At 31.8% G+C, this 19,044-nt stretch overlaps 1 protein-coding gene across 1 annotated transcript in view; it reads left to right on the forward strand.

Annotated features, from left to right (window-relative positions):
- Window positions 1-19,044, forward strand: part of Msr-110 (DUF3736 domain-containing protein Msr-110) — a 63,260-nt gene that overhangs the window by 32,920 nt on the left and 11,296 nt on the right. The window contains exon 2 of the mRNA XM_076408833.1: window positions 3,944-4,168. Within this exon, the coding sequence (XP_076264948.1) occupies window positions 3,944-4,168 (225 nt within the window). The remainder of the gene's footprint in view (window positions 1-3,943; window positions 4,169-19,044) is intronic.

Genomic DNA, 19,044 nt, shown 5'->3' on the forward strand with positions numbered 1-19,044 from the left:
GCATATTTCACATCATTTGAGTTATTTTACAATATAGATATAATTTTCATCTATAAAAGAATCAAGTACAGATAATTTCTTGAATATTCCGACAACTAAATAAGTTCTAAATAACACAATAAGACCAAATAGTCCAAACAATAAACACATCTAATAAACACAATAAATTACAACATGAATCTCAACAAATGAAAAAGTAAGATATAGGAAAAATCTTTAAAATGCACATAACTAAAACAAAAAAGCGGCAATATCACTAGAATTTGTAATATCCTTTCCAATTTGACTTATATTTTCTAGATTATATAAAATAATCAAAAAGGTTCAAATTATTAATAAATTGAATCTAATTAACTAATAATGAATATGTAAATAATAATTAGTCCTACCTTCGATGTATGTTTTGTTCTTCATTTAAATGTCACATGTCAATAAATAAAAATGATGTTGTAATAGTGGAAGTCATATGATCGCATCCTTTGAATTGATTAACCTATTTTTTGTTCTCATATTGATATAATCAGATAGTTTGTTAATAATTTTTCTATAAGATAATGACGCAACTGGTATGTATGGCGGACTCTTCGGCACATATTTCGTTTAAAAGTAATGTTGCTCATCTTTCACAACGCGTGTGACCTTCACATAAATATCGTAAGCAGAAACGTATTCGCTAAACGTTTTAAAAGTTTAATAACCGCTAAAATGCCTTTGTGTATGCAGCACATTTTTTTTCGCAAAGGCCGTAAAGATACAGCTATTGTTTTTGTTTGGTAAACGACGAAAAAAAGCTTAATTATCCAGGGTCAATGAGATCGTTCAATAAGATTACTTTTATTTTCACAATCAGAGTACACAAACCAGGTTAATTTATTTCATTCTGTCATTTTGTGTTTTTTAAAAAATACTTTCAGGCTGTTTGTATTTATTTACGTTCGAAATACACAACAACTCGTTAGTTTCCACCTAAAATGTATGAAGGAATACAACTAGGTTTAATAAAAGTATCAAACTTGCGAGTGTAATACTAGTCATGTGAGCCTTATTTGCGTCCTATTATTGAGGAAATAGCGTCATAAAGACATAATGTTACCTGAATATTAAAGCCTTAATATGATGCATACTTTCAATTTTTAACACATTATAAACATTGGAATCATAAAATAACTCAAAATATATAAAATAAAAAGCTTTTGTAAGGAATAAAAGTATTTCTCAAGTAAGTCAGAAGTGGGATTAGACTCAAAATACGCTCTGGATGGTTATGCAATTATACATTGAGCACTGAAAGAAGAAGCTGTTCAAGGAAGATGGCGCTGATGATGTTAGTTACTAACTAGCGATTATGGAAGTGTATTTACCGCAACGACGCTACGAAGAAATGGCGAATACAATGAATTTGACAAGCAGTGAAGCCAGAGTTACAGAATTATGTTTGTCTTCGACGATATAATAGACAAAATCAACGATATAACTAGAAAATAGAAAATATATTGTACAAGTATTGTCAGACGATTTGATAGAAAGAACATTGTTTAAGTGATTTTATAATATGATGCATCGAATTTATAAATCGAATTATGAAATTGTATCAGTGAACCAGAAATGACATTACGATAAGAACGGGAAAGTGAAATTTGTTGTGTATTCTAATGACGAATGTTGAAGCTACAGAGTAAAGAAAAAGACAAGTGAAAATTGATTCAGAAGTTTGAAGGACAAATCAGATCAGGGAATAACAGTAAAGTTTAGTGACGGAAATGAACTGGAACATCAAGACGAAAGATATTATAGATGACGTGAGCGCATTAGTGAACCAAGTTAAAAATTTAATTACCACAAAGTTTGAAGATGTTGATGTCCTAAGGTTCTGGAGGTGTTGGCAAGGGTCGCAAGGCGTTTAGGCTAGGGAAAATAACAACCGAGACTGATACTGTCTGCTTGTTGTTTGAGCCGAGACGTGTGACTTTGGTTAGTGAAGTTTTGCATGTGAAGGCTTGGAGGGCAATGATTGAGACCGATACTGTCTAGTTATTTCACAAGTTGAATCATGGAAAATCTCAGTACCCATAATGCCTGCTGGAAAATCACGAGACGTTGGGCGTGGAGAATAACAGCCGGGACTGCTTGTTATTTGAGCCGACATGTCATGATGTTGATTATTGGGGTTCAAGTATGAAGGAATTAAGAAGAATGAAAATTAGAAGTGGAACAACGTGCGATACTCTTGTTCGTTTAATTTGTGACTGTCCGGATCGTGTTTCTAGAGAAAGATGTAAGATATCTGTTGATTCTAACTCTGCGCTTATCTTCCAGTTTGATGTTTGCGAAAAGCCAGAGAAGGAGCAATACTTCTATTTGTGGAGTTTGTGATCATTATTCGAGTTGATATTTGATGTTGATAAAAATGTAATGTTACTGAGATTTGTTGTATCATGGTTGATCTACGTGCTATACTAAGTTGACTGTTTGTTAACCGACCAAATGACCGATTTGATACATAGTTTCTAAGAGTATTTCGAAGAGTATGTTGTTGATGTAATTTATAACCGAATGTTATTGTAATCACCGTTGTAATACCTTGTATGTTATCATGATAGTGACCATTATGACGCTTTATTAAATATTTGTATTTTATTTACCAAGAAATAAAAGTATTTCTTACACTTTATACAATTATTTAATAACAACAATGATATGTTCAATATTAAGTATAATTTTGGTAATATTATATAATAAATCATGTCATCAAAGAACCTGTTGCACCACATAATGTTTATTGTCTATTCTCTCTTGCTGTATGTATAAATTCCTTTGTTTTTGCCTGTCTCTGCTCAATCTTGGTGCTTTGGGCAATTTTTTCCTCTTTTCTGAAGTACTTATCCAGTATATATCCATCCCAGGTCCGTTTAGATTGTCTTCTGACTTGTTTTCTCTACGTCTTTGCTTTCTGTATTATCTTTATTGGTTTAGTGTCCTCTATGGGATGGAGTTGGTATTGTATGTCTGCGGAGTTGTCTGCTTTCTGTATGCTTCTATCTATTCAATGTTGAGGTCTTTTCTCATTTCTTTAGTTCTCAACCTGTCCATCATTGTTAAATCCCCATTGTTATTTGTAGTGTCAACTTCTGGGGTATATAATTTCTGCTGCTGTTAGGGTTTGCATATTGCTTTGTTTACTTACAGTTAAGTTTTGGTTGATATTTCCTTTTTATTTATTAATTTGATATTTGTACCTATGTACAAATTCATAGGTTTTCCTATTATGGCATTCATTTCCATCTCTAGACTTCTATTATCTGGGTAACATATATTGTTTTTTCCAAGAAATTAATCCTAATCCTACATTATTTTGCTCTGAAATTGTTTAACTGTTCAAATTTATCTTTGAATTCTATATTTTTCATTCCTCTTGAGGTACTCTTCTTACAATCAAATCTTTTGGCCAATATCATGGAAGTAATGTTTAAATGGTATACAAGTTCTGATTTGTTCATATACACACTGTCACATGTGGACATTAACTATTAGTCAATCAATTACGAACATTTATTATAGATAATTATTGCTAGTACATATTTTTTAAAAAATGGCGGTTATGTTTAGTTGTCCTGATATTAATTTAGATTTTCTTAAAAATTTTAAATAAATATATGTATTTGTGATCAGTTCTAGTGACCTTTAAATGCAAAATTTTCCTGTCATATAACCAGTAATTAGCAAATCGGCTTACAGTCTCTCGATTCATTATATTTAATTATGAGCTTATAAATTATCCTATTTATTTAATTTTGTTTGATTTTAATACCATACCGGCAAATAGTTTTTTTTTGTGAAAGAAAATTATACAATCATATTTACTACTTTTTATTATTGAACATTATTGTGTAGAATTTAAGATTTTATAAAGGCATTAATTATATACTTTGTGTTTTGTTTTCAGGCTTACCATAAACCTCAAAGTTCCGCCGTACAGGTTGCCAAAATTGTAGCCGTAACTGTGGTTCTCGTCTCTTTCGTTCTGGGTAGTTTCCTGCTGGCCTCTGCTTATGTCACCGCCAACGCTTCCTGCAGACAATTGGAACAGGATCTCGAACTCCTTAGCGAAGTAGCCGACAGATTCGATGGAACCAATCAAGGTCCATTGCAACCAGAAGCTTTGATCCAGGTAAGTGTTTAAGCCAAAAATTCCCAGAATCATATATTTTAGGGTTAAACATTTTAATCATTTATTATTTTTGAACGTATTAGACCAATAAATTAGTTTTAAAGTACCATAATTCTTATTCAAAGTATCGTCCATCGTTAGTCGCTACTTTTTCCTATCTTTTTGGCAATTTACGGATTCCATCTCGAAACAACGATTATTTTTTGATCCATTTTTTTTGGTATCTTCATAAGAAGTGAAGTCAGATCTATTTTGATATTTTCAAGTATGTTTTCCCCGGTTTTGCAGTATATGGTCGTGCACTGTCATGCTGAAGAATGATATTGCTGTGTCTTTGCTCGTGTTCCTATCGTATTTCGCAAGGTGGCTAGTTAAAACGCATCAATTGTAGTCGATAGCGATCCCACTGATAGTTTCAGTGAGTAATGCATTTAAATCCTCATCTTCGATATGTTCTGACCATCCAAAACTTTCTTTGCCTGTGGTGTTCACCACTTCTAAAATGTCGAAACCAATGTTCACATATTGCAATCCAAGGAGCGCTGTTGTCAAAAGTTTCACATAGCATGCGATGATCTTCAACCGCCTTTTATTAAAAATGTTTGTTTATACTAACGAAAACCAAAACGAAAAAACACAGAATATAAAGCCTTCAACAGGCTGACAACAGATGGAAGGAAGTTGTTTGCAAAGGTAAAAAATCCTTTAGCATTGTAGGCATGATATATTTTTTTAATTAAAGTTGTTTTCCCATCTGAAATAAAGCAAAGAATAATACTTATAAAGTTTTGTTTTAAATTATTTTTGGATATATAGCTGTGTTTTAGTTGTATGCAACACATTTTCTCCAAACACCTTTTTTCGAGAGAGTAGACATGATATTTCAAATTCTATTAAACCGATTTACTTAAATCTTAACATGAGCCTTCTCTATTTATTTTACAAAAAAAACAACAAAATTTTATAACAATTACTTTTACAAACTATTTATCTACCGTGTCAAAGTAAAACTCTAACAAAAACTGTATTTTTGCTGTTTTTAAAATTTTTGGATGTATAATTTTTTTTTAAAATGTAACGTTTTTTTTTCCTCTTATATATCTTTACAATATGTTTGATATGAAATACTTTAAATATGATCAAATAGATAAATTAAAATGTAAGTCTTGAAACCAGTTTTTTATAAATAGATTCTAAGACTTTTTTATCATCTCAAAGTCAAAGAGAAGAATGATTCATATATATGTATCCCAATCCGACCGGTGTAAATATTCACGAATTCTTATTTTACCTTCTCAGTACCATCAGGAAACGTGTTATTCGTATACAAACAGAGGCGAAAACCGAACCGGTGTTATTATATATTTTTTAATAGAACGAAGATATATGTGAGAACAGGTTTTTGTGTCGTGGCCAGCGCAATACGTAACATATAATTGCAAAGCAACTAAAACTTATGTAATGATATACATCCTTTATTCGTTGCCAACAGCGTAAGAAATTATACAGCTACTTTTGGTTGTTGGTTTTTTGTTATTTCTGTTGTGGTCAGTTCCCGCAGAGAGCTTCTGAGAATGCTGTTTGGTATAACACGTTTTTTTAATAGGCTTATTATTGGACAAAGGAAAGAAGGTGATATAGAGTAAACTAAAAGAAGTACCAACTGACTGTATTAACTTTAACATTTTTGTGCAGATTTTCGAGTATATAACAAACCAAATTTAAAATATGTTATCTGACACATATCATACACATATCATGAATTTTTATAGGAATTATGGTTAATAAAGATACACGACGGTCACAATTTTAGAACTTACTTCGGCTGGAGTTCGACAGGGTAGTGTCTGTCTCTATTACTGCTGATATCCCAACAATAAAAGAAACAGTACCTAGAACATTTGCTGACGACACAGTTATCAAGGCAAAAGATGTATCTCTTTCTAAGGCTGTAGAAAAAGTACAAGTAGCAGTCAATAAGATCTACAAATGGGCTAGAGACTGTAAAATACAGCTTAGTAGCTCCAAATGCGGCGAAATGATAAAAACCTAATTATATTGCAGAATGTAATATACGCAGAATCAGCTAAATACCTAGGAATATATCTCGATGGTAGTTTAAATTGGAAACAGCATTTTTGACAAAAACCAGAGCAAATTAGACTCAAAGTCAAGCAACTCTACTAGTTCTACTACTGGTTAGTATTCCAATTCACCTAAAACAAAGTTCTATGATTAATTACCAATGCTTATCGATACGTAACCATTGAAGAACTGCACGATGACCTCGAAATCAAATGGATACACAAAGTGATTCATGATTTCGCGTTAAAACATGAAGTAAGGCTGTTAAATCACAGCAACGTCGAAGCCATACAGTAATTGGATATCAGAAGATTGAAGCGAACCAAACCACACGAACTTGTTTAGTGTATAAGTGTATTCTTAACTTTAGTTTAATTAGATTGGTTTTATTTTAATTTGTGTATTAATGCAAGTATAACAGGAAAATAGTAATAAATCAATTTCTAATCTAAGATTGTACTAAGCATATCTAATGTCATATAAGATGTTATTAATAAAAAATTGTCAGAGAATTAATTTATAATTAAAATGGGAAGTACAAAACGCCACAATTATTAGCACTTTAAAATATCGAGGTATAACATACATCACACTCTGTTTCTAGACTTCTTGACTATTTACATAATCTTAAAAAGCTCTAATTGACTTCCATCGATCAGCTAATAGATATTTCAGTTCTTTTTTATTTTTATGTAAGTAATTCTAAGATATCTACATGTTCTACAACGGCTTAAGAAACACTTGACTTTATTTGCATAAGGAAAATATCCTTTAGTACTGTTTGACAGTATAACAATCTTTTACAGCTGACTGTCTTTTATTTGTTCTTTTTTGCGTTTGGCTAATATTCATATTTGGGGGAATTAAGATGTGGTGTTTTATTATAGAATTATCAGGATAATTTATGTCTATGAAACTGATCTTTGGATAACGAGAAGTTAGGGATGAAACAGAAATTATCTCTTCGAGTCTCGGTACCTGGATTTGATGTTGAATCACTACCACAATCTTTATCCTTGATTCCTGGACTGATAAAACCAGATAGTGTCAGAATTGATCAAGGGCAGTGAGGAAATCTTGTTTCACTGGCGTCATGTGGAGCTCACATAAATTTGGCGACTTAAAAAGGTACCATCAGCATGGAAGAAAGCAATAATGGTTTCTGTATAAACTCTTTGATCGATCTAATAATCACTGATAGAGATGTTGAGATTTTTAGCATTCTTCATGATACAATTCGCACTGTAGAGCCATATAGCTTGAGAATGAATGTATAAAATACTGAAGTATTAATCAACGTAAATCTCAACGGGATTTATGCACTATCCCCGTAAGAGAAATTGTCATGCAACCACAACATACAACTTTGATACATTCATCAAAGCATGCTGTATTTACCGAAACTAACGTTTGTTTGAGCGTTGTCAGATGCGGCCAAGTTTGACGTATATGCTGCAAGTTCAAGAGGATTTTGGGAGTCTTGTAAATAACATTGGGATTGAGTGTTGTTATGCCTTGGTCCCTTCTTACAAATTATTCTCTCAGTTTAATAAATTGTTGGGTGCTCTATTCTGCTGTCTACGTCGCTTCATGTATACAGTAAAAGTTTATTTTAAGTGTCTGTTTTGGCGTCGATACACGTTCTCCATAGCCTTCTTTATTCTTTTGACATTTAAGATACTTGTAAAACATATATTTTACATTAACGGTCACAATTTTCCCTAAATAGTACCTTTTTGTTAGTAGGTATTTAGTAACATGTGCTCGTAGGTTGTCCTAGGTTCTGTTCGATAAACAACTGATTATGCAAATACTTGGAAATAGCTGTTTAATAACTTCAGGATGAACTGCAAGATCCGGAAATATTCGTAGAGTTTTAATCTCACATTTCATACACTCTCTCATTTCAATGAAATGACAACCGGTGATATTGAAAAGCAAATAAATGACCCGAAAAATAAAGAACCCGACTAAAAGTACTATGAAAACGCAAATCAAAACTCATTCTATCACCAAAATAAAGCAAAAGTCCTTTTTTATGTAAATTCATTGAAATATTATAATACGAATTTACAAATGAAGATTCTCTCACTTCTACCATAACATTGTCGTAAAACCCACTAAACCAGTTCGGTTTCCTTTTAAAAATCCTTGAAACGAGCGATCAACGTTTGCAAATAGATGACATCACCAAACTAGATAAAAAAAAAACACATACTATTTAATGTCCTGTATATATAACATTTGCATTTCAATGCTAGTCGGACAATAATGTCGCACTTAAACAAAAAATTGTTATTCGGCATCCAGCACCAGAAATGACAGTTCTAGAATCGTTATGGGGTACTTGAATGGATTTTGGGACAAGTAAATTGGGTCAGCGTGTATTTAGTTCGGATGATTTTCAAATAGATAGTTTATTTATTTTGGTAAAAATATATTATTGTTTGTTTTCACTTTCACTACTTTCTATAACGATGGCAAAAGCGATAGCTTCAGTTTAATATTAATCTTATTTACGACAATTAGATAAAATGTTATTTGTCATTAGTTCGCCAAACTATCACCGATATTTTTGGAAAAAAAACATGGGCGCGTTTTGACACATATTTGGAACCTGAAATCCGCCTACTTTAACTTAATTAACCGTATATAAGAATATTCATAAGCCAATTTAATCAGAAAAGTCTTCGATATATTCGTTTAATAAAATATCGACGTCTTAAAATTATCCTGCTATGAACAAAGAAAGCAGGAAGGCGTTTAAGCCCGATGTCGTGTATTGGATACAGAATACTGTTCAGAAATAACACAGCTAGTTGGTTTCATGGCCTTTCACAAATGCGAAGGTAATAATAAGTTTTTTTTGCACTGAGGGTGTAATGGTTGTAACTTAATACTTTAATGAAAGATGAATTGGTAGTTTTCGCGTGAATTAGATAGTTTTGCAGTACCTAGCGTTATATTACCGTTACACCTAACTAAAATTCTAATATTATGTGCATGTCTTTTAGTATTCTGTTTCTATTAAAATAGCACCGTCTTTCTTAAGCATAAAATAAAGAGACAACTAATGCCCCATATATTAAGTAGTTGTTGAAACCAGAGCAACCAAAGCGGTAAATTTAAAAAAAGATTTCAGACATTTTTAGATATTTAAATCTAGTTTATACTTAAATGAAATACATTCAAAACTACTATAATATTGGGCAAATATGAAAAATGTTTTTTTAACCCAATATTATATTAATAATTAATTAATATATTAATAATATTTTTTTTAAATATATTTTAAAGTCTCCTTTTACCAACTATGGGTTTATCTGGACTGGGCCTAAAGTTTAATGTGGGCAGGCACCCTCAGCATTAAGCCTAGCGACTGGCGAGTGACCAACTTTAGAAATCATCCCAGAAGACATCCGGTCTTACCCAGCTTGGTTACTGGCGTGACTGGGATCATTTTCCTTGTCGGATTTTACACTCTTGCCTAGAACATTCAGAAATTTTAGACAATCGCAAACATAAATTTACAACCATGCCCCAGCAGTATTCGAACCCGCGGCTATCGCAACAGTAGGAGGACCGTCCCATTGCCTTTACCACTGCGCCACCAAGCCGGCAATAATATTTTTAATTCCACATTAATCAAAATCCTTCCGTTTCTTATATTTTATTTTAAAATATATATAAAATGGACCTTTGTAGTTCTCTTGACTTTTCTGACACACCAAAACAAACAACACTTAATTGTTATTTTTCTTATTGCAATATCCTGCTGAGGATACTTCAGACTATTAACTATATTTAAAAATGTTGGCCTTTGCTAACACAAGATATGATTGAGAATTTTTAGCTAAATTAAGGGTTGTACATAATTTTGGTAATTAATGAAAAAATGAAGATATAGCATCATTCAGAAATTAATTAAAATAGATTCTGATACCGTTAAATAACATTTAGAAATCGTAGCATTATGACAAGATCACAGTAATAAAAAGGTGTGTTAGTAATTCTTGCCTGCATAACTGCTACATATACATTTACTTTTAATGTTTTTGGTGATGTACTGTCTGATTCCCATCTACATGAAGTTGAAGACACAATTTTGTCTATTTTTAGTTATAATTTTTAGTTTTCAAACTTTTCAATTTACATCGTAAAAAAATAAGTATATTTATATATTCTTCTAAATCGTTTCTAAAACTATTGATTCCAATATTCATCATGTAGTTATATATTCCTTTTCATATCGAAAAAGCAAACAATCTATGAATATATTATATTATATATTTCAATTCAGTTATTGATGTAGACTTTTTTGAAAGGCTTACAATAAAATTACAATTAGGAATTACATTTTGGTTAATACTCTGATATATTTGGATCTGTTATCATCTAGTCTGAAATTATTCATTCAAATAATATTTATTTCAAGACCGTAATAAGTAGATAAGATGTCGCAACTAATATAAAAATTGCCTAGATTTCATATGGTAAATAGTTCCGTCCTACATACAAAATCAACCCTTAAACATGTTAACAAAATTTTTATTTTGAGGCTCTTTCCCAACTACAGAAAGTCAAGAATTATTTAGACAAGAAAAAAATCTCTATTGATATGGCCACCACATAGTTCATTAATTAATAGAAAACTAACTGATGCAACGGAATATTGTTTCTGGAAAGAAACACAATTTTTTAAAAAAACTCAACAACATAATCCACCCATTAAAATTACCAATACCTGGGCTAGGAATGATAAAGGTAAGGCGGAGGTTTTGAGCAAATGAGACAAAATCTATCCATGTGACATTTGTAGAAGAACTTGTTAAACCCTCAGTTAAATTGAATAATCATGAACTTCCGCAAGCAGACAACGTTAAATACCATGTATTTCGATCGACGTTTGACGAAAAAATATATTGTGACAAAACGCAAACGGCTTGGGCTTAAACTGAACCAAATGTATTGGATAATAGGGCGTAAATCTAAGTTATCATTAGATAAGAAGGTTTTGCTATATAAGTCAACTAGCGACCCGCCCCGGCTTCGCACGGGTGCAATGCTGATACTAAATTAAATACACTACAGAAAAAATATGAACGTTGTATATAAAAACATAGCGGCCCGCTCCGACTTTGCACGGGCATAAAATATATATGCCTATGTCACTCAATGAAAACATGATTAAAATCGATCCAGTATTTTTGGTTCATTCATTACTGCCCTTGGCCTGCACGCATTAAATTTGGAGTAAAACAATTCCTCTTCCCCTATACTTACTATGAAGATTTCCTCCTATCTTTGGAATATCTAAATTCATACAATTTTTATTACATTACACATTTTTAAACGCAAATTTTAAATTTGTAATATCTCCGAAAATATTAGTTTAATTTACATGCTGTAAGGAACCATATTGATCTATATTAATTGCACACTGTATTTAAGGTACTTAATTCGATAAGGATTAATGCCGTATTGCTTAAAATAGCTTCGTAAATAAGCCATTTTCTCACGTAAAAAGTAAACAATAAAAATGGTTAATGTGGGTTATCCCTAAAAGATAAACATGTACCATCGAATTTTTTGTAGACCTTTTTATGGTGTACAATACTGTAGGACATTAATTTGATCTAACTCGTAAGGTTAGGCAGCGTTTTTGCTAATTGCTAAATAAGCCTAAAAAAATAGGTTAATTTACGACATCACGTTAGAAACCTCTAAAATTAGCAATGTTGCCTTAGTATATTATGCATGTAATATACATATAAACCTTCCTCTTGAATCACTCTATCTATTGAAAAAAACCGCATCAAAATCCGTTGCGTAGTTTTAAAGATTTAAGCGCACATAGGGATATAGGGACAGAAAAGGCGACTTTGTTTTATACTATGTAGTGATACTTAAGCCCGTTTACACCTATGGTTTTGAACTATAGAGTACAACTAGCAAATCTAACATAACTACCCTCTAGAAGTTCCAGAATAAAGTGTTGCGAGTCATCGTCGATGACTTATAACCCATAACAAGTGTGATTTGAAGTGTTAGTGCGAAGTATTCTGAAAGATTATTAGTGCATCCCAATGCATTCGCCAAACATTTAAATGTGCGCGATGATAGAGTAGTGCATAAGCTGAAATGTAAACTACCATACGAACTGATTAGTAGGCACATAGAGTGAGATTTAATAATCTATAGAATAAGTTAGAATAGTCTTTTAAATAAGTTAGGATGGACTTTAAAATAAGTTAGAATAGTATCTAGAATAATATGTAGACTATAAGTTATACAGCAGATCACTTACTGAAGCGACCTTCTACATATCAATATAGTTATATTATATAACGGAAATCATATAATAATACTTATTGCCCACGAGCGGATTGTTGAAGTTTTAAGGGATTAATAAAAAAAAGAGAACTAATAAAAGTAGAGGCTCGGAAATTATGTACTATTTAAGAAATTAATTGAATAAATGCATAGAAGATGAAAAGTAATTAAAAATTAATATTTCACAATTAATTATTGGGATAGTCAATTATTTTCGAAAGTTTAGTAACTGTTTATCTATAGATGTAAAAAGTTTTTGATATAAAAATGGTATTGATCTACAAGGGAGCATCACGTTAGACAAAAAGCAAAACACATTAGAACCAAAATAAAACAAAATATACTGGTTAGTCGGAAGATACTCTCAACTTGATCTAAAATCAAAGAGGTTGATCTATAATACAATTATAAAGCCAATTTGGACTTATGGGATGCAAATATGGGGTTGCACTAAAAATTCAAATCAGTTAGTCATACAGCGCTGTCAAAACAAGATTCTTCGATTGATTACCAATGCCTATCGCTATGTAACCAATGTAGAACTGCACGATGACCTGGAAATCAAATGGATTTGCGAAGTTGTGCAGGATTTCGCCTTGAAACACGAAAGAAGATTACTAAATCATTCTAACGTGGAAGCAATACAACTGCTGGACAGCGCACAGGATGTCAGAAGATTGAAAGGAACAAAACCATACGAACTTGTGTGAACATTTAGTGTGTATTATTAGTGTAAACTATAGCTATAAGTTAATAATTAATAAATAATTATAATTTTATAATTGAGGAATACATACTGATGTATTTTCTCGCACTCGTCTTGCTTGTTAATTAATCCAAGCACATAGGAAAAGTAGTAATAAATTAATTGTAATAATAATAATTAAGATTGTACTAAGCGTATCTAATAAAGATGTTATAAAAAAGAATCTACAAGGGAATCTAAATAATCTTAATTTAGACTATTCCAGAGTTTAGAATTTAGATTATGAACTTGATTATAAAGCAACATATCATGTAATAATTATCGCAGTACATTAACTTATAAAATAAATTACAACAAAACAAATTACACTCTCCTATTCGGTAACAATATTCAAAACGAAATTCGCCACAGCAGTGTTTTTGCTGCCAATATTTTCTGCTCAGATACATCGTCGAGATTTCTCTTCACCGCCGCGTGATAAACCGACGATTCCGACCAAGTTGGACCAGACCCACTGACGATTAGATCGCCACAAGAAACGGCGTAGTGCACGTGGTTGCATAACGCTCCTATTGAAATTTCATACTTCCGAGGTGAGCGAACTTTCGTAGAAAAACGAATTTCTATCCGATAATGATGCCCGTCACGTTCGGCTTCTCTAAAACCGTACAATTTTAATATTTTCGCTTTAATAAACGTCTCTTTACGCTTGGACGAAGGCTCGTACTGTTATAGATTGTAATTTCTTTCATTTGATGCCTCACTGACCGTGGTGTTAGATTTTGTAGGTGTTTCGGTAACTGAATCGGCTTGAATGAGTTCTGAATGTTTCTAATTTTAATAAATTATATGTATCTTAGATTTCGAACTTAGGTTAAAGTTTAAAGAATTCAGTTGTCGATATTAAGAGTTTCACTGAAATTAATTATACTTTCCTCACTATTTTTAAAAATATTAGTGGATGTTATTATGCGAAACGTATTTCAAAATAGAGGTGGTGCTCAATATGATTTGCATCTTGAGGCTTCTAGCATTGTAGAGCCATAAGGATTGAGAATTATAAAGAAAGGACCAAAGTATTGAAAACTGACAGATCGCCCGTTATTGTAAATCTCAACGGGATCTAGTTCAAGTTTTTGGTACCAGTGTTACAGAAGAAAAAGTGGCATCTACCGCTGAAGTAATAAGCGCAATGATGCAGGAGCTCTTGATTATCTAACGCGTGTGAAAGAGCGGAAACATTACAATCCAAACTAAACTCCTCATTTTTTGAACAGTAATTTGTAAGCTAAGAATCAAATACAATACTTAAGTTCGTATCTCTCAAGACTATTTTAGAAAAGATACTTCTTTTCGTTTAATATGCGAATATTAGTGTACGGTTGAGGAAAAAATCCTGAGATGCAGATTATGATGGATATTTCTACCGAATGAAAGGTTAACGAATTCGCCACAGACATCTGTGTCTAAAGCGAACTTTAAATACCAAACAGCTCCGAAAAAACATGAATTAATACCGTCAAAAACAATCTAAAAAATTGGATCGTTAACTGCGAGATTTCGTGAAGAATATTCGAGGTATTGGGCAGCACCAAAAGCAGCGTATTGGTTGAGAAGTAGACACTTTCCCTATGCGCCGGCTATGAATTGATGATGAACTGATGAGAAAAATAACAATATTATCAAAAATGCTGAACAATGTTAACAGCATAATTCCACAATATTATAATTATCCATCTTTAGAGTTCAGTCAATTGTTTGAATAGTCACATAATAATCAAATTTTTTGTATATTCATACTTTTATATATCATTAAACTTATTTAAATACATCACTGATTGGTAATCTTATTTATCTTTATTAATCCCATACTCGCCTTGCTTGTATATTAATGCAAGTACAATGGAACAGTAGTAATAAATAATTAGTAATTAATAGTAATTTAAGATACATAGATAAATAATAGTAATTTGTAAATAAAGATTTTACTAAGCAATTTAAATTTACTAAAAATTTTAATAAAATGCTATTTTGCATTCAGCATACATTTAGAATATTATTTTGTCAATGCCTTGTAGATATGGGTAAAAAATAATTGTGAATAATTTGATTATAGAGTTTTATTTTGGTTCTCAATAAGGTCAGAATCAAATGAACGAACCAGTTATTATACAGCACAAGGGGATTTGTAGGCACAACTATCTTCTTGTCGTGAACAACCTAAAACCATTAAAAGCTGATTCTCGTTATAACCTTTAGCTAAATTTGGAGATATTTACATACAATATTTACTAGGATATAAAACTTAATAACGCTTTGATAGGAAGTCGTTAAAATCTAATTTTCAAAAGGTCTGAAATTGTACAAAATTTAGAGTTAGTATTAGAAATGGACAACCAACCCAGGAATTTTTTACCATATACACACAACTATTTTTAGGTGCACTGAAAACTAGTTACAATGAAAACGTACATCGTAAAATATTCCATAAATATCTTTTAATACACAGATCCGCAATTACCATAAATAACAAGGCGAAAATGCACAGAGCGCTCATAATTCTCCGGTCGATGTAACGGAATCGCGACCTGGCATTTATCGTTCGGTTGTAAAAATCGATAAAACCTATTTCAAAGTAACTTTGAAATAACCAGTGAAGGATATCGTCTTTATTTTAATCACTTTTAACGCATCGATCAGTTAACAGCCTTCAACAATGGAACACTGAAGATGTTATCATCGGAGTAATTACAGAAAATTAAAAAGTAATCAACCTGTAACCACACTCGTCAGTAACGATGATATATTAAGGTGTTTACTTCAAATAAACATGAGAGCAAACCTGTTCTACGACAACAAAAGCGATCGTTTAGTCATTCAACGGTTTAGAAATGAGATAATTTCGAAAAGAAAGTCGCTGATTTGAATATTATTATTGCCTTTTCCTTTTACTTGATGTCGTTGACTTTTTTCCAACTGTTTCTTGTAAAATTCATAATAATCTTCCTAAAATTAACAGTAAATGTAATTTCGCTTTACAATGCAGTGTCAAGAATCAAGAAGACACAAGACACATACATGACGCTACTAGAATTAAATCCATAGGTTTTTGAGTTAGTCCCAACCCTCAAAAGATGCGTGTATAAATTTGACAGCTGTCGAATCATTAGTTTGTGAATTATAGCATTTTGAGTGAAGCAACTTTTGTGACTGTGAAAAAAATGGATAAAAAGGAATTTCGCTTGTTGATAAAATGTTGTTTTTTGAAGGGAAAAATACGGCTGAAACAAAAACTTGGCTTGATACCAAGTTTCCTGACACTACCCTAGGAAAGTCAACTATCAAGGTGTACGCAGTGGACGCCCAAAAGAGGTTGTTACCAACGAAAACATTTAAAAAATCCACAAAATGATTTTTAATGACCGCGTAAATTGAAACTGAATGAAATAGCAGATACTCTGAATATATGAAATGAACGTGTACATCATATAATTCACGAATATTTGGGTATGAGAAAGCTCTGTGCAAAGTATGTGCTGCGCGAGCTCACTTTTGACCAAAAATAACGACGATGATTCGGAGCAATGTTTGAAAATGATCAAGTGTAATAAACCCGAGTTTTTGCGTCGATATATAACAATGGATGAAACATGGCTCCATCATTTCACTCCGAAGTCCGATCGATAGTCATCCGAGTGGACTGCACACGATGAACCACCATCTTGAAAAAGGAAGGACCATCAACAGCGACTATTCCATAGCGTTATTGGACCGTTTGAAGGACAAAACCGCCGAAAAACGGCCGCATTTAAAGAAAAACAAAGTGCTTCTTCACCAAGGCAATGCACCGTGTCAAAAACCCATAAATTGAGCTTCGAATTGCTTTCTCATCCACCGTATTCTCTAGATTTGGCCCGCAGCGACCATTTCCTGTTCTCAGATCTCAAAAGAATGCTCGCGGGGAAGAAATTTTCCTCGAATGAGGAGATGATCGACGAAACTGAGGCCTATTTTGAAGCAAAGGACAAATCGTACTACAAAAATGGTATCGTAATTATGTTGAATAAAAAAAACTAATTTTGCAAAAAAATTTGTTTTAATGTGTGACCTCTTAATAACAAAGTAGTTAAAATTACGCTTATGAGATTTATCAAAGTTCTCACAGATAAAACACGTATTTGTAATATCGTGTTAATATGTGAAATAATAAAGAAACGTCAAATAGACAAACAGAACTACATATACGGTATGAAAGTATGGAAAAATTTAAATATCGGTAAGAGCTTTTTGCAGCTGATGCAATAATAACAATAGATAGGTCGGAACACTTAAAAAAAAAGCTTAAATAAACAGAATTGTTACTAAAAGAACATGGAATGATAAACATATTAAATACAAACAAACTCTTATTTATGTATATTGCCATCCAATTTATCTTAGTTCCTAGCTTCCAGCTTTTTCAACATCTCAGTTCTTATCTCTTTTCGCGAAAGCATATTATAAATGATGAAAAAAGTACTTATAAATGCGAATAATTAAATGAAACTAAGAGTATCTTATTCAAATTAATAAAAATAACAGATGCTGAATAATAAAGTACTTTAAAGCAGATATCCGTGGATTATTTAAACATCTGGGAATACGTATTTTAGTATCCACAATAATAACATGAACGTAAGAGAAAGGAAAATATATAAATCGAAGCAAACCTACGCATGACCGAATCATTTTTTATCTCGTCCACGGATACACTGCATCTAAGTGAATGTGATTGAAAACATAAAACAGTGACGACTACGAATCCATTCTAGGTCAGCAGCGGTATTTTATTAGCAATAGGTGCTACCAGTTTTACGGTTTTTTTTCTGTCATTTCTTCAGAACTTGTTGATCACATCATTAAAATTTCGAATTTAAACAAGATTTCTATTGATATTGATGTTAAATATCAGTGTTAAGGTTCTTAGTCATCTTTTAATGATTTAAATGACAGTCGTGCAATTAGTTAATATTTTTCTCAGTCGTTGCTTATCTACTCTATGAGAATATAGAATAAATAACTAATTATAATTATTTTTGTTAGTATAATTTCATAGTCGTGGAATATATATCTGATAATTATATTTTACTTCAAATGAACACAATTGAAAGATTCTTCTCAGCAGGTAATATATATTTTCTTATTTAATTTTAATTATTATCTCATCTATTAATTATTATCTATCTATTAATTATCTTTAATAAATATTAATTGGCTTATGACAAAGAGACATTGTTATCATTATCTTAGAATAACATGACGTTGGATAAAAAGCAGAGCAGATCAGACTCAAAATCAAAGAACTGTACCAGTTAGTTGAAATATACTCTTAACTTGACCTAAAAGCAAAGAGATAGGTTTATCAGTCAATTGTAAAGACTATTTGGACCTATGGGATTCAAACAAATGGGTTGCACTAAATCATCAAACATACCAGTAATACAAAATTCTTCGATTAATTGCTTTATCGCTACACAATCAACGAAGAACCATGACTTCGAAATCAAGTGTATTTACGAAGTTGTCTGAAATTTTGCCCTAAACCATCAAATAAGATTATTGAATCACAGCAACTTGGCAGCAATATATATTCTGGACAACACACGGGAAATCAGAAGTCTGAAGCGAAAGAAAGCACATGAACTTATATTGTGTATAACTAACTGTTTACTCTTATATTTAGCTTAAATAGTCTAATTTAATTTTATTTTGG

The sequence above is a fragment of the Rhynchophorus ferrugineus genome, unplaced genomic scaffold (assembly GCF_030347505.1).
Source record: "Rhynchophorus ferrugineus isolate W39M unplaced genomic scaffold, kcgeb_rfMv2 rfM6, whole genome shotgun sequence".
Classification (NCBI taxonomy): domain Eukaryota; kingdom Metazoa; phylum Arthropoda; class Insecta; order Coleoptera; family Curculionidae; genus Rhynchophorus; species Rhynchophorus ferrugineus.